This window comes from Phyllostomus hastatus, unplaced genomic scaffold, assembly GCF_019186645.2.
Source record: "Phyllostomus hastatus isolate PE091 unplaced genomic scaffold, TTU_PhHast_1.1 phas_contig_17, whole genome shotgun sequence".
NCBI lineage: Eukaryota > Metazoa > Chordata > Mammalia > Chiroptera > Phyllostomidae > Phyllostomus > Phyllostomus hastatus.
The window spans coordinates 821,709-845,520 of NW_025333664.1; the positions used below are offsets into that span (position 1 = coordinate 821,709).

The window sequence follows — 23,812 nt, forward strand, 5'->3', positions numbered from 1 at the left end:
CCTTTCACCCGACACCAGTTTCTTCTCGTGAAAGGCTCTTTCGGGGTCCGGGAGAGAAACGATCTCTCCGGCTTTGCAAGAGGCGGGAAGGGAGGGATGGGGAGGGCGGGGGAGAGGCAGCGAGAGAGGAGCCGCTGAGAGAAACGGGGTCTTGGGGTGGGGGCGCCCGTCCCAGGCCCCCCGCTGACCCTCATTCCGGCTCCGGGCAACGGGGTGGAGGTGGAGGCGGGCCTGCCGGCCGGCCCCACCTGCTCCTTCGCCGGCCGCGCCGGCCCCCACCCGCCCAGCCCTAGTACAGCGTCTCGCGGGTGGCGTTGCTGGAGAAGGTGTGGCTGCTGGACACGCTGTTGGCCTTCCGGGAGAAGGCGGGCCGCCTCCGCCCGCGCGCCCCCGGGGGACAGAGGCAGGCCAGCGTGGCGAGGAAGGCCTGGCGGAAGCTGGCGGAGACCAGGTTGTACAGGACGGGGTTGACGGCGGAGCTCACGTAGAAGAGCGTGTTGGTCAGCAGGTAGAAGTAGTGGTAGAAGTCGTAGAGGAACCTGCAGGGGGCGGGCGCTCAGACGGGGCGTGGCTGCCCGTGGTCCCCGCAGCCCTCCGCAGCCCCCGCCGCCTGCAGAGGGGCGGCTCGGGGCGACGATCTCAAAACCGGTCATACGTTTTTGGGCGTGAGGGCATTTCGTAATGAATTCCAGGTTCTGGCTTCTCCCGAGAAGCTGGAAGCTCTGACTGCAGTCCCGCCTGGCACCGAGTCCTGAGCACAGGGTGTGGCCACTCGGCTTGGCCCCATCCCCACCTGTCCCTGCGGCACCCCCACCCACGCCTGCCCCTCTGTGTGCAGATTCCCAGGCCCCAGGGCTGCGGGGCTCAGCGGGTCCAGGCCTCAACCAAACAGCTGGGGCAGGGACCCCCTCCAGGCCTCCTGGACAGCGGGGCCCCTCACCCTTCACTTGTTTGCCTCCACCCACAGGGACCTCACTCCCTCACCAGACTGCTCACTTCACCACAGGCAGCCCTGAGTTTCGCAAACCCGTTATTTGGGGCTCCCTGTAACTTCACAGTGGTCCTAGGTCTGTCCTCCTGATGGTTCCCCTGCACTGTGAAGCACCGGTGCCCCTTGGGCCCAGCAGCCCCACTGGGCAGAATGGCCCGCTGTGAAGGGCGTGGCCCTCCCTGAGTCCCTGGCCCCCTCAGGCCAGCTGCCGCCCCTCCTCCCACCTCCAGGGGAGCCGGCCCTTCCCGCCCGTCCCTCTCAGGATGGATGTTTCTCACACTCTCAGCACGGAGGGCCCCAGGCCCTGCCTTCCTTTCCGGCTGCCGCCTGTCCCTCCATGGCCTCCTACCTCCCCTGGCCTGGTCCCAGCTGGGGGACACCTGACCCGCACCCCTGCCCTGAGCTGCCCCTCTCGGTGCCCCCACGCCCCCGTTTTGGGGCATGCACTCCCACCCCAGCTCCCCAGTACTCACGGGGTCCACTGCTCCTCGGAAACGTAGCAGAACATGAGACGCCGCACGTGGTAGGGCAGCCAGCAGACCACGAAGGCCACGACCACAGCACCTACGACAGCGACAGGGACAGGGGCCTGAGGGGGCGCGGGGGACGGCCGGTGGCTGAGGGCTCTGACGGCGTCAACGCCGCCTGCCCGACGCACGGGCGCAGTGCCGCCTCTCTCGGGACCCTGGTCTCGCTTCTCGTGGAAACAGAAAAACGACCCACCCTGAAATTCCTACGGGATGTGCAAGGGCCCAGAGTAGCCGAAACAATAGCCCCGAGAAAGACGGGAGAAGCAGGAGGACGCCGCTCCTGGTTTCCAGTCTTAGCCCCGAAGCCACAGCGGGCAGACGAGGCGGCCCGGCAGAGAGACAGCCAGCCACGCGGGCCCGCCCCGCGGGAGGGAGAGGGGAGAGAGCCGGGGGCCGGGGAGGGGCCCTCCCTGGAGGGGCGAGCGGCTGGAGTCCCGACGTGGAGAGTGTCCAGTGGGGAAAGGACGGGCTTTTCGCAAACGGTGCCTGGGAGCCCGGACACCCACGTGCATGGGGACGGAGCCGGACCCTGGCCTTGCACGCACAGAGTATGCAAAAAATGAACTCTGGACGGATCGAGGACCCAAGTGTGAGACTGCAAACTAGAAAACTTCCTGAAGAAAACCAGGACAAAAGCTTCACAACTTGGCGCCTGGCGCCGCCGCCGGTGGCACCAAAGGCCTGGGCAGCACGGGGAAAAAACGGGGGTTCTGTGCCTGAGAGTTAACGCCTCTGCACCGGGGGACACGGTCCGGAGGGGGCAGCAACACAGGGTGGAGAATGAGTTTGCAAATCGAGGATCCGATGAAGATTAACATCCAGAAAGTGCAGAGGACTTCTAAGACTCAGGAACAAAACAGCGGAAAAAAAAAAAAAAACCCCGCTTCAGAAATGGGCGAGAAAGCACCGGGCAGACATTCGAGCCTGGAAGACACCCCACGGCCCCTGAGCCCCTGAAAAGGCGCCCAGCATCATGGATCGGGGAGACGGAGACCCAGGCCACGGTGAGGCTCGGCCTCCCAGCCGGCGGGGCGGCTGCTGCGGAGAGACGCAGACCAGCCGGAGAAGCAGGCGGCCTTGGCTACGGTGTGCAGAAACCGCGAACTCCATCCGCCGCTGGTGGGAACAGACAGCGGTGCAGCCCCTCTGGAGAGGGTGTGGAAGCTCTTCCAGAAACGGAGAGCAGGGTGCCTCCCGCCTGCCCCTGAGGACACAGGCTCTGTGGACGCCCCTTGAAGGCCAGGCGCTCAGTGACACAAGCCAGCCACAGAGGGCAGGCCCGGGACCCCACTCCCCGCGCTGGCTGGCTTTCTCGCCAGCCTTCCCCACGCCAGGGCCTTCGCAGAGCCGCGCCCCCAGCCTGCAGTTCTGGGGCCGAGACCGGCCCCTGCTCTCGCCGGTCTCAGTGGGATGTCGCTTCCTCGGAGCGCGGCTTCATGTGCTTCTTCAGGCTCCCCACTGTGTGCGCTCCTGGGACGTGCGTTTGCTCCCTCTGGCGCAGCCCGGGCTCCCGCAGGCAGTGAGGGGTGACCCTGCCTCTCTCTGCCGCCCCAGCTCTGGGAGCCACTGTCTGACCCAGAGTCAGTGCTCAGGGGGCTGCGGAGCGGGTGCATGGTTGATGAGTGAGTGAGTGAGTGAGTGAGTGAATGAATGCCTGAGGAGTGAGCAAGGGAGTGTGGGTAGATGAATGGGTGATTGAATGAATGGCTGATGGATGGTGGATGGATGATGAATGGTGATGGGTGGATGGGTGGATGATGGATGGTGATGGAGGGATGATGGCTGATGGATGGTGGATGGATGATGGATACATGGATGATGGATGGTGATGGATGGATGATGGATGGGTGGATGATGGATACATGGATGATGGATGGGTGGATGACAGGTGGGTGGATGGATGGATGATGGATGGATGATGGATACATGGATGATGGATGGATGATGGATGATGGATGGATGATGGATGATGGAGGGATGATGGATGGTGATGGAGGGATGATGGATGGGTGATGGATGATGGATGGATGATGGATGGATGATGGATGATGGATGGGTGGATGGATGACGGATGATGGATGGATGATGGATACATGGATGGGTGGGTGGGTGGGTGGATGGTGGATGGTGGATGGATGGGCGAGTGGATGCAGCAACAAGCGGCACCGGCCCTGGGGGAGCCCGCATTCTGAGTCTCGGCCCTGACATGCCCCACTCTGCAGGTCTTTAAACTTCGCCCCGTTTGGGGGTGCAGCGCGGGACCCTGGCCGCCCCTGCCCCTCGGAGGGCCCGGCGGGTACGCACGTAGCACCCGGACTCCGTGGCGCAGGGCCGGGATCCTGCCGGGCTCGACGGCCATGCTGAAGGAGGAGTGCTTGTCCCCAGCCGTGCCCACCGGGCCCTGCTCGGCCGCCTGGCGGACCATGACCGTCAGCTTGTTGGCGATGATGGTGTTGAGGACGGAGATGACCACCATGGGCAGCACGAAAGACATGAAGGTGTTGACCTAAGGAGAGAGGGGGGCGGAGAGCCCGTCAGGCCCACTGGCAGGGCCTCGGGCCCCAGTGTGGGAGGCGCTCGGTGGAGCGGGCAGCCGGCAGCAGACACGACTCGAGCCTCCGCCTGCACCCAGCCCCCGGCTCAGAGCGGGTCTGCAGCCTCCCCGGCCCTTGGGGGAGCCCTCCGCCCAGGGGGAGCCTGCAGGCGGTGAGGAGGCAAACTCTGGAGTGTCCGGCTGTGGCCAGGGGACAGGCCCTGTGACCCCAGGTCTGGGTGCAGAGCATCCGGGGCTGCCACCCCTGAGCGCCAGGCTGCCCTGCCCAACCTCTCGCCAGGACGCTGAGGCCTGCGTCCCCCACCGTCTGCGGTCAGTTTGCAGGTGGACGCAAACCCTTCCCTGCCCTACCCCGCCCCCCCGCGCGCTGTGAAGGGTTTCTTGTCAGCGCTTGCCCCTCCTGCGGTACTCCACATCTGGGAAACCGGGGCTCGAAGAGGCCAAGGGGCCGGCCAAGGTCACTGCTCAGAAGAGGCTGGACGTGGACTTGACGAGGCCCTCCAGGGCATCGGGCTGAGGCTGGACTTGTGCATGGTGGCGGGGGGCGGCTGGGCCTCCTCCCGGGGGGCGGGGGCGCTGCTGCTCACGATGGACCGGAACCGCGGGCGGCGGAGCCGGGACGGGCCGCGGGAACCAGCGCGGAGGCTCGCAGCCCGGACGGGCCGTGCACGCCGCTGAGCAGGCCTGGGCCTGGCGGGGGTCAAAGCTGCGCAGGGATTTCATCCGCCGTAAATGCGCTCGAACGCGCGTCGAGTCCCGGCGCCCCGCTGGTCAGGTCCCGCAGCGCCCCCTGCCGGGCAGCGGCGGCTCCGCCCCGCCCGCCGACCTGCTGGCTCCCAAGGCCCGTTCCCCGCTTCCGAGTCCCGGGCGCATTGGGTGGCCCCCGCGGCGACCGCTGGGAAGGGCTGCAGCCCGGGGAGGCGCGGGGGGTCTGGGCTTGGGGTCCCCTAGGCGCCAGGCATCCCTCCTGCCGCCTCTGCACTGTGAGAGCGGAGCCTCCCCACCAGGAGGACCGTGATGCCCTCAGCAGGGCGAGGGCAGTCACTCGCGGTGCTGTCCCGTGGATGCGGCACCTCCCCGCCCCACCCCCGCGCAGCCCCCGCGCAGCCCCCGCAGCCACCGAGCAGTGTGAGAGGTGCCAGGTGTTTGGGGGGCTCTGTCCTGCCATCGGGGGCACTGGCGGGGCCCCCCATGGTGCGCCAGGCCCCACCCGGGCCCCCGCTGGCCCCCAGCCCCACCTGCTCGAGGCCGCGATGAACCGGAGGACCAGCCGCCGCCCCGGGCCGCCCAGTCTCTCGGGAGGACGGCCTTCTCCGCGCTGGCCGGCCCAGCGCCCGGCACCCTGCTATTCCGCGTCCCCCAGCGGGGGCGCTGTCCCCGGCCTCGGTCTCACTGCTTTCTGTCCCGGCCCGCCTCTCGCCTTACGATGAGGGGCAGCTCTGGGGGGGCTCCGGGGCTCCGGGCCAGGCCGGGAGCTGCACAGGGGAGCCGGGAGCTGCTGGGCCCCGGCCCAGCAGACAAATGGGTTCCCGGTGAGTCACTGCAGCTGGACAGGATTTAAACAGAACGAATGTATCCAACACAGATTTTAAACGTCAAAACATTTAAAATACTGCAGCTCAGGCAGGCAGGCAGGCAGCATAAATAGCTAGTAGCACCGGCAGTCGGGTGGGGCCACAGGCTGCGGCCCAGGGCCGGGCCAGTGGGCTGTGGGGTCTGGCCCGAGGTCCCCAGGGGCTCCCACTGCTGGAAGAGGTCCAGGCCCTGGCTCCGGAGGTCCTGGGTGTGAGGGGAGGGGGCCCTGGCCCGGCAGGCCCACCTGAGCAGACCCGGGGGCCCTGGGCACAGAGACGGTGGTGCTCAGGCCAGTGGTGACTCCAGGGGAGGGGAGGGGCCTCCTCCCCCGCCCCCGGCTTTCCCCCGCCCTCCAGCCTGGAGACCAGAGTCTGGACACGAGTCTGGACTGGGGGGGTGCCCAACTCCTGGCGGTCTGCCTTCTCTCAGCAAGACCCATGGCAGGGATGGGGGCTCGGGCCGGGTCCCTTTTTCGGCCCCCTGCCCCCCACGTCTGGGGGCCGGGGAGCAGCCCGCTCCCCACCCCATCGACGAGCAAAGAGTCAGCCACCTGCAGGACCTCCGGGGGACAGGGGAGGACAGCCGCCGGAGGGGGAGCCAGGCCCCGGACGGAGACACAGGACGCGAGCAAGCTGTGTCTCCTGTGCATTTGTCCCAATGAAACACGACAGTGACGTGGCAGCAGACAGGCTGATGCTGAGACTCCGGTGGAAAAAAACCCCGTATAATCTGAGGACAGCCAGGACATTTCTGGACAGGCTGAGCGGTGGGTCCGGGCAGGGCGGGGTGGGGGGCACCGGCCCCACCGGCCGGGAGAGCACGCTGGAAGGGGGCTTTTAAACAACCCTCCCCGAGGACACATTGCTGGATTTCAGGGAGAGAGGGAGAAACTCCCACGTGGGGGAGAAGCCTGGATCGGCTGCCTCCCGCCTGCGCCCCAGTATCGTCCGGGGCGACGCCTCGCCCTCAGCTGTGCCTCATCTGATGCTCTAGGTGCCGCTGGGTCCCTGCATTCAAAGGTCAGCTGCCCAGCAGGACACGTGCAGGCCACAGTGACAAGCGTCTGGGAGACAGCCAGACCGGCGCCCGGAACTCCGGTGTGGGGCTCTGGGGCGGCGCCCTCGCCGGTCCCAGAACTGCTGGCATTTCTGAGTCCCGGGCAGACGGGCCGTCCTGGGCATGGGGTGGGGTGTGTGGCCTGGAGGGGCTACGGGGCCATCTCGCTGCCTGAGAGGCCACCACGGGGAGGGGGTCCCGGTGGACCGGGTGCGGCTTAGGGCTCAGCCCTGCACAGCTCAGCCGGCCCACCGCAGGGGAGTCGGATGCACAGACTCCGGCTGATACGACCGAGGGCATGCAGCGCCTCCAGCCCGTGCTCCCCGGCTGGCTGGCAGCCTTCGGCCGACGTCGGCCAGACGCCGCGCTCAGGGCGCCGCCTGCCCCGCGCCGCGCACGCACCTCAGACCCACGCGTAGAAGCTGCTGGCTTCCCACCGCGCATTTTGCACGGTCCTAAACTGCTTATGCGGGAAGGGTGTTACAGACATTGCTTCTCTGGCGGTAACGGTGGGGCTGGGGGGCCCCGTGCCGTCTCCAAGCTGCCGCCCCCCCGCACTGTGGCGGGTCACGTGGCCATCCCCCGGGCCGAGGCTCCTGTGGCCGCAGGCGGCAGCCCTCGCCGCCCCCTGTGCTTGGGGACCAGTCTGCGGATCCGCCGGGCGTCAGGGTCCCTTCCGGCAGCCTCAGGGATCGACGTGTCCGTGGGACCGTCACGGACCCAGGAGGACTCGGGACCCTCGGGGCCCAGCCTGCGGCTTCATCAGCCGGGCGGGGCGGGGGTGGGGCGGCACAGCGCAGACGGCTGGCGGCGCGCCCTGAAGCGTCCGGCCGCATCCTGCCCCGTTGCTCCAGTGGCACCCGCCTTGGCTCCCCAGACGGGGGCGGCCAGATGGGAAGGAAGAGCCCTTCTTCCCGGCACCCTCACCGTAGGGGGGGAGACACGCGGGCCCAGCAATGAGCCCGGCCGTGAGGCGAGACCCGGTCTGACCCGCTGCAGAGCACTCACCCGCACGTCCGGGCGGGTGCCCCGCGCAGAGCAACTGACTCGGAGGAGCACGGGGAGTGGGGGCGACAGCCAGATCCATTCTCATCCGCGAAGTTCTGCTGGGTGGGTGCCCCCACCCGGCTCCCCGTAGGGGACACACTTCCGGGGGGCGGTAATGGAGCATTTTTGAGAATAACTTCCAGTCCTTGGTGACCTCTCCGGGCTGAACGTCTGTCCACCCCTGTCCTTTCTCTGGCCGGCCCTCTGCTCTGCCCCGGCCCCTGGCCCCTGGCCCCTGGGAGAGGCTGGACCAGAGTCTGTGTGGACCCTGAGTGGACGGGAGGCATCCGTCCCAGGAGCCTCGGGATTCAGCACCACGGACAGTGCCCAACAATACGACAATACGGCCCACTTTGCCCTGTGGGGCGGGTGCTGGGTAGGGCAGACCCGGGCCGGCAGGGACCAAGCCAGCCAGGGGCAGAGGCCACCCAGAGCTCCCGACCTGTCCCCAGGCCCCTCCCGCCCTCTGAGGAGGGGCAGGCAGGCGCTCCAGCCCCTGTGCGGGGTGTCTACCCCACCCCCCACCCTGGGGCACCAGAGCCGCAGCCGCGAGGGCCCCTGGGGAGCCACATCCTGTCTGCTCCCGGCCGCGGGGCCGCCCCAGCACCGGCTGGGCCGCTGGGAGACTCCCGGTCAGATCAGGGCGGTGGCCTTCCCTGTGCCTGTGCCGGGGCGGTGTCCTCCTGGGGGGTAGGGTGGGGGGGCAGGCTGGGGCCCCTCCCCGGGGCCGTGCCCAGGGCCCGCCCTGGGCCCCTGGTCCGAGCCGAGAGCTCCTGCGCCGGACGCAGCAGCCGGGTGGCGAGTTGCTTCTCGGTCCCGCCTGCGCCTCCCAGAATGGGGCGTGGGCCCTCTCCCCGTGTCTCCAAATGTCCGCTGGCTGAAGGGCCCCGCAAATGTTCAGATCTGTGGGACGTCTGCCCAGCAGCAGCAAAGGGGCTTGAACAGTCCTTGGCAAGGGTGGGGGTCAGAGCAGTGAGCAGGGGCGGACGCCAGGCCCCAGCGCACGGCCCCCACCCCGTGCCGGACGGAACTGGGGTGAGACGGAGGCTGAGGGTGGACAGCTGTCAGGCCCAGGGAGCACCGAGCTCCACCCCCCGGCCCCCCGCCCGGGAGAGCTGGGGGCGGGTCCTGACCAGGACCCCTGGGGGTGGCGGCTGCATGGGCGCTGGGAGTGGGTTCGCAGGCGGCTGTTCACAACCCCGCGGCGGCGAGGCGGCGGGGCGGCGAGGCCTGCACACCTGGGACCCTCCGAGCTGCCGGCCGGCGGCGCACAGGGCACCTCCCCGCCGCAGCCGGAGCCTGGCTGGGCCTGGGGACTCGCCCCCTCCCCCCCACCTGTGCCGCACGCCCCCCGTGTGCCCGTCCGCGCCAGCAGCCGCGTCTCCAGCCCCACGGTGTGGCGTGTTCTCCTGCACGTGACCGTGTGGGCAGCTGAGCACACACCCCGCTGCTGCGCGATTTCGAGTTCCCGTCCTCGGGCAGAGTGGGTCCCTCTGGTCCCTGTGGACGCCTGGCTCCGGGCCCAGCGCCCTGGCTCCTGCCAACAGAATTGGCGCTCCGTCCTGCCTTAGGTAGATCTGATTAGGGTGGACCGGAGCCCAGCGGCCGGCAGGGGAGGGAAGGGACTCATCACAGCCCAGTCGGCATTCGGCTGTTTCTTCCCAAGTCCCTGGGCTTGGCGGGGACCTTGGTGTCCCCTGGGCTTGGTGTGACCCTCAGGACACTGTGCCACTCTGTGCCCCTTCGGCCACCCCCTCCTGGGGCTTCCTCCCCGGAACGGCTGCGGTTAGGGCTCCGGCACCACGGCCCCCCCGGCAGCCCCCACGTGCGGGAGAGCCTGGCTGGGTGGGGTCCTCTCAGGACGAAGTCGGTCGGCAGGAACGAGGGGCCGGCGAGGGCCGCCGGGGGGCCCGCGGGGCGCCTGCGTCCCCTCCCAGGGCACGTCCCGGGCAGCATGGCCACGTCGGCGAAAGGCCACCCTTCTCTCCGCCCCGAGACAATGCTTCTCTGCCACTGGCCTCCGCGAGCCGTAGGCCCAGAGCACGGGGAGCGGCGGCTGCGTGCGCGCGCGCACACACACACACACACACGTGCGCACACACACACACGTGCACACACACGTGCACACACACACGTGCACACATACACACGTGTGTGCGCTGGGTGGCGGCGAGCGAGGGACCCAGACTCTGCGTTTCTCACTCGGACTGAGGAGCAGGAGGGTCCAGTGCCCAGCGCCCTGTGCTGGCCCTCCTGGGGGGGGCTGCGTCCTCCCCACAAAGAGGGGCCGGAGCCCCCGGAGACCAGCCCTGGGGGGGGCGGCCCCGCAGACTGGCTCCCTGCCCTCGGCTCTGGCTCCGGCCGCAGCCCCCGGCAGCGGGCAGCGGGCAGCGGGCAGCGGGGGGAGGAGGGGAGGCTGCTCAGGGCGTCTCGTCCTGTCCCCGGCCCCTGCGTCTGCGCCGTTCCTCCACCCACGAAAAAAATTTAATCTCCCTCCTAATAACGGTTTGTCACAAAGACGTAATTGGTTCATTTGTTAGGCGCGGAGAGCTCCAGGCCCGCGCCGCTGGGGTTTTTGTTGGCGAGAGCCGCAATCTGGCTGCACCACCGGCCCCCTTTGAGGAGAGCAAATGAGGCATTTTCCGCTCCCTGCCGCCGCCCCACCTCTTCCGCCGCCCAAATCGCAGCAATTTGCAGAACCGTGGACGGGGCGGGCCACGGAGCCGGGACCGTGTGGGGGCCTCTGAGCGGCCGGCTTCCCGAGACCTGGCGCTGCCCCGGCCCGGGCCCTCCCCTCTGTCCTGCCGTTGGGGCGGCCCAGGCTGTTCTCCCGCCACCCCCCTGCCCCCCAGGACTCCTGCCTGGGACGGAGCCTGGTGCCCCCCGCCCCTCCCACCCCGGTCACGGAGACGCTGCGTGAGGGGACGAATGAATGACCGCGGCCGTCTTAGCGCGGCGGCCGCAGCAGAGCACCACGGCGGGAGCAGCCGACGGGCAACAGAATCCCGTTTCTGCGGCTCTGGGGGGGACGGGTTCTGGTGAGGCCGCCTTCTGGGGTCCTCCTGGGGCTGAAGGGGGCCGGGGGGCTCTCTGGCCTCGTCGCGGGGGCCCCGGCACGACCTCGCTGACAGGCAGCCCCTTCCCTGGGGGCGGCGTCCACGCCAGGGCGGCCCCGGGCAAACCGCGCCCCGGCCCCCACCAGACTCCAACTGCTCGGCGCCCCGCGCACAGGCGGGGGAGCCTGTGCGGTGTGGCCGGCAAGGTCGGAGCCGGGGACGGCACAGCCCCGTGCCGGCTGTCCCAAGGCCTCGCCGAGGTGGTGGCTTGACTACGTGTCCCTCCCGGCCGTGGCTCCTCGCCCTCGGCCAGCTCACCGGCCGAGTCTCGCCGTCTTCCCCGTCCGCCGGGACCCTGGTCACCAGTGGCCGGCAGCATGGGGTGCCCCTCCCTGCCCCTCTGTGTCTCTCTCTCCCGCCCCAGGAAGCGGGACCACCACGCCGTGTCCTCCCCAGCTGCCCACCCAGGCCCCGAGTGTGTCCACTGAGGCCCAGCTATCTGGAACTCTCCGCCTGACCTGGACAGCCGGAGCAACGCCGGACGGACTGCCCGGCGCGGCGGGAGGCTCTGACGGCCCGGAGGAGCCGGGGCTCAGACGGTCGGTGGTGTGAGTGCAGGAGCCTGGGGCGGGGCTGCCGGGGCCACAGGGGGGGGCGGCTCCCCTGGTGAGACCGGTCTTCCAGACACACTTTCTCTGACGCGTCTCCTCCCGAGGTCCCGTCCACACGCGGCCGGAGACACTTCAGCCCCCGCGTCTGCGGGTCCAGCGCCGCCGAGAACGTTCCGGCCGCGACGCTCCGCACCCCGCCTGCCCCGGCGCCACGCCGCTCCACCCGGGGCCCACGGTGGCGTCTCACTGGAGAACATTCCGGAACTTCAAAGTTGCCGGCTGCCAGAGGCCCCTCTCCCTCAGACTCAGGCATGTCCCCCTGCCTGGGCCGCCCACTGCGACCCCGACCCCAACGGGACAGAGGGCGGGGGAGGGGAGGAGGGACTTGTCGTGACCCAGAGGTGGCTGGGAGGGGCGCCCACCCCCAGGTCGCTCCCACAGACCGCAGACCGCAGACCGGTCCAGCCCCCGGCCGAGGGGCCCAGGCTGAGCAGGACACGGCGGCCCCGTGAGGCGGTTCCCCGTGCTGAAGGGCCTGCCCTGAACGGGGGTCTGGGGGTCTCCCGGGACCGTGTGCGGCCAGCGGGGACGCTGGGCCCCTCACAGGTGGCCTGCAGAGGGCCTGGTCCCACGGGGCCTGCCCTCTGCCGCTGGGGACGGGCCCCTCCCTGGTTTGGGCCACAAACAGCCCGTCCTGCCCTGGCCAGGGGCTCAGCTGGATGGGGTGCAGTCCCTCACACCAACAGGCTGCGGGTTCGACAGCCGGTCAGGGCCCTTCGGAGGCAACCGATCAATGTCTTCCCCTCACCCCGACGTCCCTCTCTCTCTCTCTCTCTCTCTCTCTGAGTCTGAACACAGTGGAACCTCGTCCTCCTGGGCTCCGCCCTCCCACAGTGGCCGCCCATCTCCCCGGGGGAGGAACGAGAGCGAGTTTGATTTATTGGCCGTGCAGGTGGGAGCCGTGGCCGGGCGGCCAGCTCCCGGGAACGCCCCCCCCCACCCCGGGGCCCAGGCCTGACTCCGGGCTGTGGCTCCTGCAGCGTGACCCCAGCTCCCAGTTCGGGGTGGGGGACGATCCCGGGGTGCCCCCTCTATTTTGTGCATTGGTTTCAAAGGTCAGGGAAGGGTCCCATTAAACGCAGCAGGAGGTGCCCCCAGAGCAGGCTGACACCGGTGCTCAAGGCTTCAAACGTCCGTCCCGGAGGGGCCCCTCGGCTGGGGGAGGCCGCCAGGGGCTGGGGTCCCACGCTGCCGGCCCGGCTGGGTCTCGGTCGGGCGTGGCGGGTCCCAGGCCACAGGCGGCTCCTTTTGGCCCCTGTTCCGTCAGCCCGGGGCTGGGGCAGGGCTTGGTGACCACGGCCCGGCCGCTAGCCTGTCCGTTCCAGAGGCCCATGGAGCTCCCTCCCCGTGGCCTTAGTGACGAAGGGTGTCACGGAGTGTCCCCACAACGCAAGGACCTGCCCCGCTGCCACCTGGGAGCTTTCTGAGAGGGTCGGGCGGTTCCCCAGACCCGCGCGAACGCGGGCACTTCCGACGCGTCCTCCACTCGGGCAGACGGTCAGGACGACCGGCCTCAGCGCCCCGCCACCCTCTGCGTCCGGTCCACCGGCGAGTCTGACAGCGGGGACTCCAGAGGCTCCCCCTGGTCCAGAAAAGCCCCTTCGCACGGGGGGGGGACCCTTGACCCCTGGCCACCGCTCAAGTGCCCGTCTGGCCGCCCACTGCGGCCGCCCGGTTGTCCCCGACCCTCCGGGCCTCTGAGGACGCACAGGGCCCTCACCTGCCCCTCCGCCCGCCACGCCGCGCAGCCCGAAGTGGGGGCGGACACCCCCCGGGAGGGCGGCCCACCCCCACAGGACGGGTCTCGGGGGCTGGGCAGCATCCGGGCCTCAGGCGGCTGGCCTGTGAGGACACAGGAGCCCCGGGGTGTCCTCTCTCCGCCCTGCCTCCTGCCCTGTGCCCTGCGCCCCTGACTCACTGTCGGGGATGGTGGGCGGACCACCGGCGATCCCCGGCGAGTTCTGCAAAGGCCACAGAGCTTTTCCCGAGTTCGCCGGGCCTCCCCGGGCCCACGGCTGGAGGGGGAACACACAGGGGGTGTTTTGGGGCTCCCCACACTGAGGGCGGTCCAGAGGGGACTTTCCAGGGGGTGAGTTCAAGAAGGACCCTGGGCCCCCACTGGGTGCCCCCCCCCCGGGGGGTTTCTGGGAGCAGCCAGCGGTGATGGGAGTGGAGGGTGAGCCCAGCCCGGGGTCCTGGGGGAGGGGCAGGGTCCGGTGTGCAGGCTTCTCCTGGTCTGGGCAATAAATTCCGGCCGGACAGCTGCTTCCGTCCACGAGCATCCTGCCGGGCGCTGGGCCCAGGCCGCTCACTTAGAGCGCAGCGAGTGCTGGCCTTCGGCTGCAGGGCAGCGCGCCCTGCCCGGCCCCGCGCCCGGGTCTCCACAGGGACTCGTGTCCCCAGGGACACGGCCCGGACGCACTTCCACTGTCCCCGACCCTCAGCAGCCAGAGCACGGGGCGGGGGGGGCGGCCAACTGGGTGGGGACTTACAGTTGCCCTGGACACCGCCCTCCGCGCCCGCCGCTAGCAGTTTCAGGGGTCACCTAAACAGGGGTCCCCCCCAACAGCCCCGGCCGCCCCCCCAGGACTCCCCCAGGCTCAGGGGTGGGAGGCAGCTCGAGGTTTCTGGAGCCACCGGAGCTCAGGGCTCTCCGGGGAAGGTTCAGTCCTCACACAGGACAAGGGGAGGGGCTGGAATTCGCAGTAAATCCACCTCTCGGCAGACAAAGGGCTAAAGATGTTCTCTGTCTAAGCTCTCCCCAAACACGCCGCCGCCGCCTCCGCCGTCTCCGGCTTTGTTCCTGGCTTTCTTACGTGCCCTTTCGCAACACCGTTTCCACAATCCCTCTGAGCCGTCTCTCCCCATCAACTACCTCAGACGTTTCTGAGAGCGGGCGGCGTTTCAGGTCCACAGATCAGGTCCACGGAAGACTCCCCCGGGGGCCCTGGGCTGCGTCTCCTGTGCAAACAGCTGCCCGGCTGGGCTCGGGGGTTTGCAGACGACACCGGACGAGCCGCACTGCGGGACCCTGGTCCCCGAGGGGGGGACGCGCAAGGGGAGCCCGCCGTCACCCACCCGTTTCTGTCCTCGAGGACATTGTCCTGACCGTGACCTTCGGAGCAGGGGCGTACCACTGGGGCGGCTGGGGGGCTGGAACCCTCGGAGCGAGGCCCCGGTGACGGTTCAATCCCCGGTCAGGGCCCACAGTAGAATCCACCCAGGAGGCACCGATCAGTGGAAGAGCAAACTGGCGTTTCTCTCTCTCTTAAAAAACAGAGCTACAATTAACAGCCCTGGTTGGTAGGGCTCAGTGGACTGAGCGCCAGCCTGCGAACCAAAGGGTCGCCAGTTCGATTCCCAGTCAGGGCACAAGCCTGGGTTCCGGGCCAGGTCGCCAGGAGGGGGTTTGCAAGAAGCAACCACACACTGACGTTTCTCTCTCTTTCTCTCTCCTTTCCCCTCTCTAAAGATAAATACATAAAGTCTTTTTAAAAAAGAGAGAGAGAGAGACCTGCAGGTGAGGTGGGAGGGTGGGCAGGGTCGCAGGGTCAGGTGTGAACGGCGTCGCCACACCTTGAAACTCGGACGCGTGTTGCTGGCCGACAGCCGCCACCGCGAGAGCGAAGACGAAGGGTTTCCGTGTGGGGGACCTGCCCACTGAAAACCGTGGCTGGAGTCAGGGCAAGGGGCCCCGAGCGACCGGCCAGGCACCGACCTCGAGGGTGACCGGCTCCGGGCGGGGGGCCACGGCCCCACACTGGCCCGGCGTCCAGCACGGCCCGTCGGAACCGCTCGGAACCGCCCGGAACCGCTGCAGGCTTTCGACGCGCACGGACTGCAGCGCTGACCCCGGGCTCCCCGTGGAAGGCGAGGGGCCCAGACCAGCTGAAGGGTCTGGGGGCGGAAGAGCCACGTCGGAGGATCGCGGCCGTTCGGACCCGTCTGCAGAAAACGCCCTGGTGTCTCGCGCCCCCGAGAAACGTGGACCCGGAACAGCCCTCGGCCCTCGACACGAGACCTGGAGCCGGGGATCCCGGAAGCCACCCGAGGGGGGGGTCTGTGTGACCCCCGGTCGGCGCTCGGGGAAAACGCACGTCCACGGTCCTGCGGGTTTACAGCTCAGACCCGGAAACAGGCGTCCGTCCCCCCGTGGGGGTGGGGGGTGGGGGTGGTCACGGGCCGCAGCCGGTGGCACCAGGGGACGGAGACACCGAGATGGTGGTCGGCGGCCTGGTTTCGTCGTCCCCCACTGGGTGTGCACCGGTCTCGCGGGGCGGCCTCCGCACAGACACATCGCGATGCCACTCAGCCCCACGGGGGGGGGCGTGGACTGGGGGCAGGTGGGTGTGGACGGCGAGAGGGCCCCCCGGAAATGGCAGTAACGAGGCGACAGTGGGACCAGCCCTCGGCCACGACACACGCAGGACCCTCCCTGGCGATGCCGGTCTCTGCACGCGGCCCTGCGGGCTGCCGGCTGCGTGGTGGGTCCTCTCCGTGGGGCCCCACAGGGGCCCGGCCCCCTCCGGAGCCACCGGCATGGAACCTGTCGCAGCAGGCACGCCTCCGAGGTCAGAACGTGGGGCCGGCCGGAACGGCAGGGGACCCAGCAGCACTCAGCCCCCGAGGGCAAGGCCACGCGGGCACGGCCAGCACCTCGGAGACGCTGGGGGGGCACTTCCTCTGGGGACGGGCACACGGCCGTGCGCTCACACACGGCGTCTCTGCCCCTGCCGCCCATCCTGACCCACGGTCTGTTTGGGAGGGCCGGGGTCGGGGCAGGGACTGGCCGGGGACGCGGCAGTCGCCCTGCTGACTCGGGCCGCCCTGCCTCCGCCGTCCCCTTGGCTCTGCTCAGCCCCTCGCTCGTCCCCAGGCCCCGATGCCCTCGGCAGTGCCCCCCCCCATGTTTACCATGGTTCACCGTCGCTCGGAAATCTCATCGCCAAACCACCTCATTTCCAAACAGGACCTGTTTGCAAGTGTCCAGGAGGGCCACAAGCGTGGCAGCCGAGAGGGACCCTATTGTGGAAAGGGACCCCGAGATCGACGGGACCCCCAAACCCACAGGACGCGGGGGACACATGGGGACGAGAGCAGCCAGCCCCTCCCTGGCCAGGAGTCACTCTAAAAGCAGTGGCAATGTGCCCAGATCTGCCCGGTGGCCGGGAGCCCCGAGGAAGCCTCCCCGGGGGAGGGGACCGTGTCCCGAGATGGTGGGGGCCGGTGGAGGAGAGGAAGGGCGCAGGCCGAGGCCACGTCCCCGTGAGCAACGCCGGAGGAGCCGCCCGGGGTGGACACTGGAGCCCCAGGCAGCCGTCGCCCTCGGACACGGGGATGTGCGTCTCACGAGCGGCCCACCACCGGCGCAGCCGGAGCCCCCAAGGGCGCTGGGAAGCCCGCAAGCGTTCGGCACATGCAGGTGTGGGAGCAAGGCCAGGCCACTGTGGACGCCCGGGGACGAGTGGCCGGGACATGGCCCAGGCTCTGGGTGCCGCAGCCACCCCCCACGGACTCAGAGCGGTGGCCCTTTGGGAGGCAGAGCGAGGTGTCTGTTCTGTGGGACAAAGGGGGGGAGGCCGTGGGGGTCAGAAGAGGGTGCTCTCTGGGGGGGGGCTGTGCCCCCTCTGCCCCGGGTTTGAAGAGGACAGACCTCGACGACTCCCAACCCAGCCCTCGGGGTCTGCGTGGGGGCGTCTCCGGCTGGGCAGCAGGTTGCCCACCGGACCCTGCCGTGGCATTGCACCTTCGAAGGCCGGTGGTGTGGCTGCTGCCCCTGACCCCCCAACAGGGGCTGGAAGGGGCCCCTGGGCACAGCCGGTCAAAGACAGGGGCGGGGGACAGGCCACGGGGACAGGCCTCGGAGAAGGGGGTGGTGACTGCACTCCCCGCGGGCGCCCTCGCCTGGAGCGCAGGGAAGGTGGGGGGCGGGGGGCAGCCCTCCTCTGACTGCCCCCACCCCGAGAAGCCCCTTGGGCAAGGGGGCCTCTCCACTCAGGGGCACCTGCAGATCCGAGTTCTCAGCACAGGTGAGGGGGGAGCCTTAGCTTTATTGCAGCCTCCGGCCACAGCCCCTGCCCCCTCTGCCGGCCCCGCCCACTGGACTTCCCAGGCGGCAGCCAGAGGGAGGCGGGTGTGGCTTGGGGGGGGGGCCGGGGACAGCAGGCTCTGCCCTCCCCTTCGCCCAGACCCTCCTTCGCCTGCACCCCCATCCTGCCCTGCACTGCCGTGGCCACCCACGTCCTGGGGCCACTGTGCCATTCCCAGCGCCATTTCTGCCGGCCCTTCCTCTGTGGGTGCCCTTCCCTGGCAGCTTCTGCTTGAACAGCCTTCTGCGGGGGGCGGGGGCAGGTGGACCCCCTGCCCTGCCAGGCCCCTCCTCCCAGCCGGTCACCGGGGCGGGTCCCACCTGGCTGGGTTCCCTGCGCTTTGCTCAGACCTCGAGGGCGGCTGGTCGCTGGGCTGTAGGGCTGTCTGCCTCACACAGTGGCCCCCCCACCTGCCACCACGCCCAGACGCCCCAGGATCTCCCCAGCCAGGATGGCGGGGTCACCGTGGAGCTTTGCTGGGCACAGGGACCTGCCGGAACTCCCGCCACTGCCCCTCGAGCCCTCTGCCTGCCAGGGTCGGGGCTCCTGCGGGGAAACTGAGGCCAAACCGGGCGTGTGGGCGGGGCCGGACAGCCGGGGTGGAGGTGCCTGCTGCAGACACACAGACCCGGCCTCCTGGGACGGATGCCCCTGGAGAAGCCCAGGAAAGGGACCCTCCTGGGGGGAGGCCGGCACACGGGGACACTGGCGCCCCCAGGGCGGCCGTGACCCTCGCTCCCAGACTCCGAGACACAAGGAGGGGGCTGGACCAGGGCTACCTGGCAGCCCCCCGGGGTGAAAGGTGACCTGGAGCGGGGTTGGCTGCTCCCGAGCCCCGCCCCTCCTGCATCCTCTTCCCGGGCCTCAGGCATCTCAGGGCACACGCACAGGAAATGGCTTTTGGGGTGAAGGGAGGAGGCCCACTGGGACTTCCCTGAGGACTCAGCCCAGGTGAGACCCCGGTTTCTTCCCAGCCCCCCCAAAAAAGGCTGCCCACCTGCATGATGACCTTGATGGCAGGGGTGCCCACGAACGGGGTGCACACCAGGCCGCCGGGGTGCTGGCCGTCGGAGCTGCGGTTCTGCTGGCCCATGACGAACAGCATGGGCACCGCCAGGAGGCCGGCGGCGACCCAGATGGCGCTGATGAGCTTCTTGGTGCGGCTGCGGGACATGAGGGTCTTGGCCTTGAAGGGGTGGCAGATGGCCAGGTAGCGCTCCACGCTCAGGCTGGCCACGTTGAGGGCGGTGGCGTAGGTGCAGGCGTCGCGCAGGAAGTAGTAGCCGCGGCAGCCGGCGTCGCCGAAGGCCCAGGGGTGGTGCACCCAGATGAAGTTGTACAGCTCCACGGGCATGGCCAGCAGCAGCGTGAGGAGGTCGGACAGCGCCAGGCTGCCCAGGTGGTAGTGCACGGTGCTCTGCAGGTTCTGCAGCGACTTCTTGCGCGTCAGCGTGAACGCGGTCACCGCGTTGCCCACCGTGCCCACCGCGAACAGCGCCAGGTACACCACGGTCACCAGCACCTTGGAGTAGACGTCCGTGTCCACGTCCAGGTCGCTGACGGGAGAGGCCCCCGCGGGGTCCGACGCGTTGCCAGAGCCATTGCGGAGGTCTGGGGACAGCAGCGCCTCATCCAGCCCCGACGGCGGCAGCGGGAAGCGGTCCGCGCCCTGGGAGCCCGACGCTGAGCTATTGAGGCGCATGGCAGGCGTGCTGGGCGGGGTGCCGCGCGCCGCTCGTCGGGTCCAGGCTCTGTCTGGCGCCTCCACCGCTCGGAGTCCAGAGGAAGGTGGGCGCGTCTCTCCGACGGGGGAAGAATGGGGGGAGCCCCAGGCGAGAGCGCCAAAGAGCGATGGGGCGCGTCTTCAGGCGGGAAGCGCTGGACCCCGACCGCGGTTGACCCCTGATCAGGGCTGGCGCTCACCGTGGGCTGTGGTTCCCGCTCCTCCTCCGACTCCAGGCTCCGGGGGCTGCGGGTTCCCTCCGGGCTCCGATCCTGCGGCGGCTTCCTCCGGATCTCCCGCCCGGCTCGGGCTGCGGGGCGAACCTGTGGCGACCAGCGGAGCGCACGCACCGCCGCCGCCGCGCTCACTCCCTCGCTCGCGCCCTCCGCGCACGCCCTCACCGCACACCTCCCGCTGCGCCCGCGCTCTCCCGGCCCCGGAGCCTCTCCTGAGTCGGCGGCTACGCGGTGCGCCCAGCCTGGGGGGCGCCGGAGGAGGGAGGAGGCAGGAGGCGGCCCCAGACGCTGTCCCCGCCCCGCCCGAGCGCAGGGCCGGCGGTCGGCCCAGCGCGCCCGCAGGGGCAATCGCGGCCGCGCTGAGCGCTCGGGGGAACAGGATTCTAGCGGGCGCGTAGGGATGTCGGCTGTCTCCGAGCTCCCTCCCCCAGGAACACGCCCTCCGCTGCAGTCCTCCCAACTTTCCCGCCCCCAGGAAAGGAGCCGCCCCCTTCTCACCCCCAGCTCGCTCAGCGGGGAAGAGGGGTCCATGGGGCTTTCCTGCTGCGGTGGCTGGGTCGCCTCTCCCCCCCGGGGCGCCTGCGCGGTGCCAGAAGCCGGGCGCCCTGGGGCGCTTGCACACTGAGCCGGGTGGGTGAGGGGGCCGAGAGCAGGGAACAAAGCAGCAGCCCTCCCAGGCGGGCGGGGTTCCTGATCCCAGCGCCCTGGGGCGTCCGCTGCGGGTGTGCGCCGGCACCGCGGCCACCTTATCCCTGTCTGGATTTGGCCCTCGGAAGTAGCCCGGAGACCCTGTGCTGGGTGGGCTGGGGTCACAGCCTCGGGGCCCGCCCTGTCCCCGCGTGGACTGGCTGGCTGCACCTGCGATGCTGGGAATAGGAAACGAAGCGGGCAGTGGCGGGAGGGGCGGTGAGGGAGGGGGGCGAGGCGGAGGAAGCCCCGCCCAGCTCAGGGCCCCGCCCCGCCCCGCCCCGGGGTGAAGTTCAGCCTCAAGAGCTGACTGATGGCCGACCTGGGTCCGCATGTATTCCGGTTTTCAGCCGGCTTTGGGCTTGCCTGCTTCACCGAGTCCCGTGTTCTCGGCAGGGCGTGCGCGCGCGGGAAACTGCGCAGCCAAACGCTTAGCTTCAAAGCGAGCAGCAGCGTCCCCCGCCTGAGGCCAGCACGGCCAGCTGGGGGGGCCACGGGGGCTGGAACGGGGCCCCAGTACTTCACTGGGCGAGTGTCCCCCCTTCTCTGTGCCTCGGTTTTGACGGGAACAGCAGGACGCTCCGGGGTCCGGGCTGCCGCTGGGGCACAGGGTCGGCGCTCAGTGTGCAGCTGTGCCCAGAACGCTGCTGGGCGGCGGGCGGAGTGCCCCGGCCAGCAGAGGTGGCTGTAAAACCCGGCCCGAGTGGGCCGGGTCGGAAGACAGACCCAGCAGTCACGAGGTCGCGGAGTCGGGACCCGGGTGCCCGCGGCACAGGAGGGAGGAAGGGTGCCCTCTCCAGGCCCCCAGGCGCTCGGTGCCGCCACAGGGACCTGTGGAGACGTCCGGCCTCACCAGCAACGGCGCCCTCGCCCCCCCCCCAACGGGGAGCCCCTCGGAGGAAGGTCCAGCTGGCGGCCTCTGGGGCCTTCCCCTCGCTGGGCCAGAGCCGTGGCTGCCAGGACGCTGCCCACAGCGGCCCACGGGAGCAGGGCCTCGCCCGCCCCTGGACGCACTGTTCTTCTCCCTGTTTGGCTTTCAAAGCCCTGACCTTTCTGCTCGCCGGAGGTTTGTCTCGGAGCCGCGGAGGGGCCTGGGGCATCACTGACTGCAGCTCGCTCGAAAGCACCCGGACAATGTCGCCCTGGGGCCTTGTTCCGCCCAGCGGGCAGGCGGTGGGCCCTGGTCGCGGCTCCCTGGCGTCCGGCTTGGGGCAGCTCTTCCAGGCCCCCCCACCCCCGGAGCCGGGTCGCGCAGCCACTCCGCCAACTCCACCTGGCTGGCCCTGGGGGAGGGCTGACCGGGTGGGGCTGCGGCTGGCTGGGGAGCCTGGAGGGGGGGGTGCCACCCGACCCCGCCATGCCCACCACTGCCTGTGACCGGAGCTGGCCCGCCAGTGGGCAGCAAGGACCCAGATCCGCTCAGGAGGGTCCCGCTCCCCGGGCGAGGCAGGCGGTTCGCTGAGGGAGGGGACGGGCTGGGACAGCGCCAGTGTCCCCGGGGTCTCTGAGCAGCCGGGTCCTCCTCTGCTCACTCCAGCCGCCCCAGACCCCGGGGCCGCCTGCGCTCGACTCGGTAGGGGCTCCGAGGACTCTTCTGACCCAGAGGAAGAGCCGAGACCGCGGCCGGAGCCCACGGCCGGGACATGCCGTGTCCTCTGTGGCTTCCAACAGGCTCCCGGCTGTGGGGGGCCGCTGGCCGCTGGCCGGGGCGGGGGCGGGGGCGGGAGGGGACCGGCCCCTCCTTCCCTCTCGGGCTGCGAGAGCCCGGTTCTCGGAGTCCCAGCGTCACGAGGTGCATCACGAGGTCCCTCTCTTTCCTCCGGTCCCCACGCCACCACTGGCAACTCTGGCTTGTGAGAGGGCTTCGTCCCGAGTCTTAAGAAACAAGTCCACGCCCTGGCCCGTGTGGCTCAGCGGGTTGGGCGTCGTCCAGCAAAGCAAAAGGTCGCCGGTTCAATTCCCGGTCAGGGCACAGGCCTGGGTCGGGGGTTCGGTCCCCAGTTGGGCGTGTGCGAGAGGCAACCCATCGCTGTTTCTCTCTCACAGCGATGTGTGTGTGTGTCTCTCTCTCCCTTCCTCCCTCCCTTCCCCTCTCTCTAAAAAAAATAAAGTACTAACTCCACAACCCTGCGTGTGCCGGTTATCCACTCCACACGGTGCGGTGAACCGAGTGGCCCCAGACGGCCGACACCACGGTCACTGTCACTGTGTTTCCTGAGGGTGGCAGGCAGGTGGGGGGCGGGGTCACTGAGACACTCAGGACGTGAACGGACAGGATCTGCAGTGTTTAGCTGGAGACGTTCCCGCCGGCGGCGGCGTGGAAACGGTGCACGTTCCAGAGCGCGCAGTGTTCCGAGGAGGGTTTAAAAATAGACCAGCCCTTGCTCAGACGTAGGTGAGGCTGGAGCCGGGGGAGGGGCCGGGCCTGGCCGGGCCCTACCCCCCGCCCTGCGGCGCCCACGCTGCATCCCGGCTGTTGGCCCGGCCCAGGCCCCCACCTCGGAGGCTCGGCCACCACCTCCTCGTGCCTCACGTCCCCAAGTGGCCCCTCCTGGACACGGAGCCGTGCTCTCTGGGAGGAACCAAAGGGACAGACTGCCACGCGGGCTGCAGGGCGGGAGGCCGGGCGGGCGGCGGCTCTCAGTCCCCACGACCACGCTCCCCTGGCCGCCCGCTCAGGGCGAGGTGGCAAAACAGCAGGAGCGTCGGTTTCCTCGTCTGTAACACAGACGACCCGGCCCGCGCTGCCGGGTGGCTGCGGGCACCTGTGACAGGGGCGTGGCCTCAGGAAAGAGGCCTCCAGGTGCCAACCCCCGGGAAGGCGTTTTCTGGGGCGGGTCTGCTCTCGACAGAAGACGAACCACCGGAGCGCACGCCCGACGCGGAAGGACACGCGGTCCCATCTGCTCGGTTTCCGAGGAGAAGCGGCGTTTTGCCAGCGCCCGCCGGGGAGGCCCGGCCTTTGTTGCTCGGGTGCAGGCTCCGAGCTGCGGCTCCGTCTGGCAGGCGGGCAGCGGGCGCACCCGGCACTGGACGCCGGAGGCTCCCGCGCCGCTGACACTACTTCTCCGGTCGCTCGCTCAGGAGACCGGGACGGCGGGTCCTGGGGTTTGGGGGTGGGGTCCGGGGTGGGGTCCAGGGCGGGCGCGTCCGGACGGGGGGGGGGGGGTGGGGAGAGGCAGGGAGGGGCAGCTGGGCGGCAGCCTCTCTGCGCCCTGGGCCCTGGGACTCCTCCGGGCCCAGGGGTGGGGGTGGGGGTGGTGGGGAGGGGAGGACGGAGCTGGCACAGACGCGGCCTCGGGCGGCGGCGCAGCCCCTTCCCCGAGACGCGGGCGCTCCCCCTTTGTCTGCTGTCGGCGCCAGGCCGCCTGGAAATACCTGAGTGGAAGAGGAAGGGCGCCGCTCCTCTGCCTGTGACTCCTCGCGGGCTCTGAACGTGACACCTGAAGGCTGTCTCTCTTGTCACTCTCCACCGGAGCTCTGTCATTCAAGGCGACACCCACGGGGAACGGAGCCAGGTGTGGGGGTGTGGGGGAGGGGATGCAGGCAGGCGGCCCGGGCAGGGGGGAGGAGGAGGGGTCCCCGCAGAGGCCGCAG

The 23,812-nt window shown here is 69.8% G+C and overlaps 1 protein-coding gene across 1 annotated transcript; it reads right to left on the minus strand.

Annotated features, from left to right (window-relative positions):
* Positions 1-289: 289 nt before the first annotated feature.
* Positions 290-19,271, minus strand: NTSR1 (neurotensin receptor 1). The gene is made up of 4 exons (XM_045833675.1): positions 18,567-19,271; positions 3,826-4,027; positions 1,465-1,555; positions 290-539 (listed from the first exon to the last, which is right to left on the minus strand). The coding sequence occupies exons 1-4, from the start codon at positions 19,269-19,271 to the stop codon at positions 290-292; spliced, it is 1,248 nt and encodes a 415-aa protein (XP_045689631.1).
* Between the last annotated feature and the right edge of the window lie 4,541 nt (positions 19,272-23,812).

What these genes read in the sequence shown, in the direction of transcription:
- NTSR1 (XM_045833675.1), bottom strand. Translation starts at nt 19,271, where the DNA reads ATGCGCCTCAATAGCTCAGCGTCGGGCTCCCAGGGCGCGGACCGCTTC. An exon ending in CCACGGAGTCCGGGTGCTAC is followed by an intron (nt 1,556 to 3,825) that starts GTGCGTACCCGC and finishes TCGCTGTCGTAG; the next exon opens with GTGCTGTGGTCGTGGCCTTC. An exon ending in TCCGAGGAGCAGTGGACCCC is followed by an intron (nt 540 to 1,464) that starts GTGAGTACTGGG and finishes CGCCCCCTGCAG; the next exon opens with GTTCCTCTACGACTTCTACC.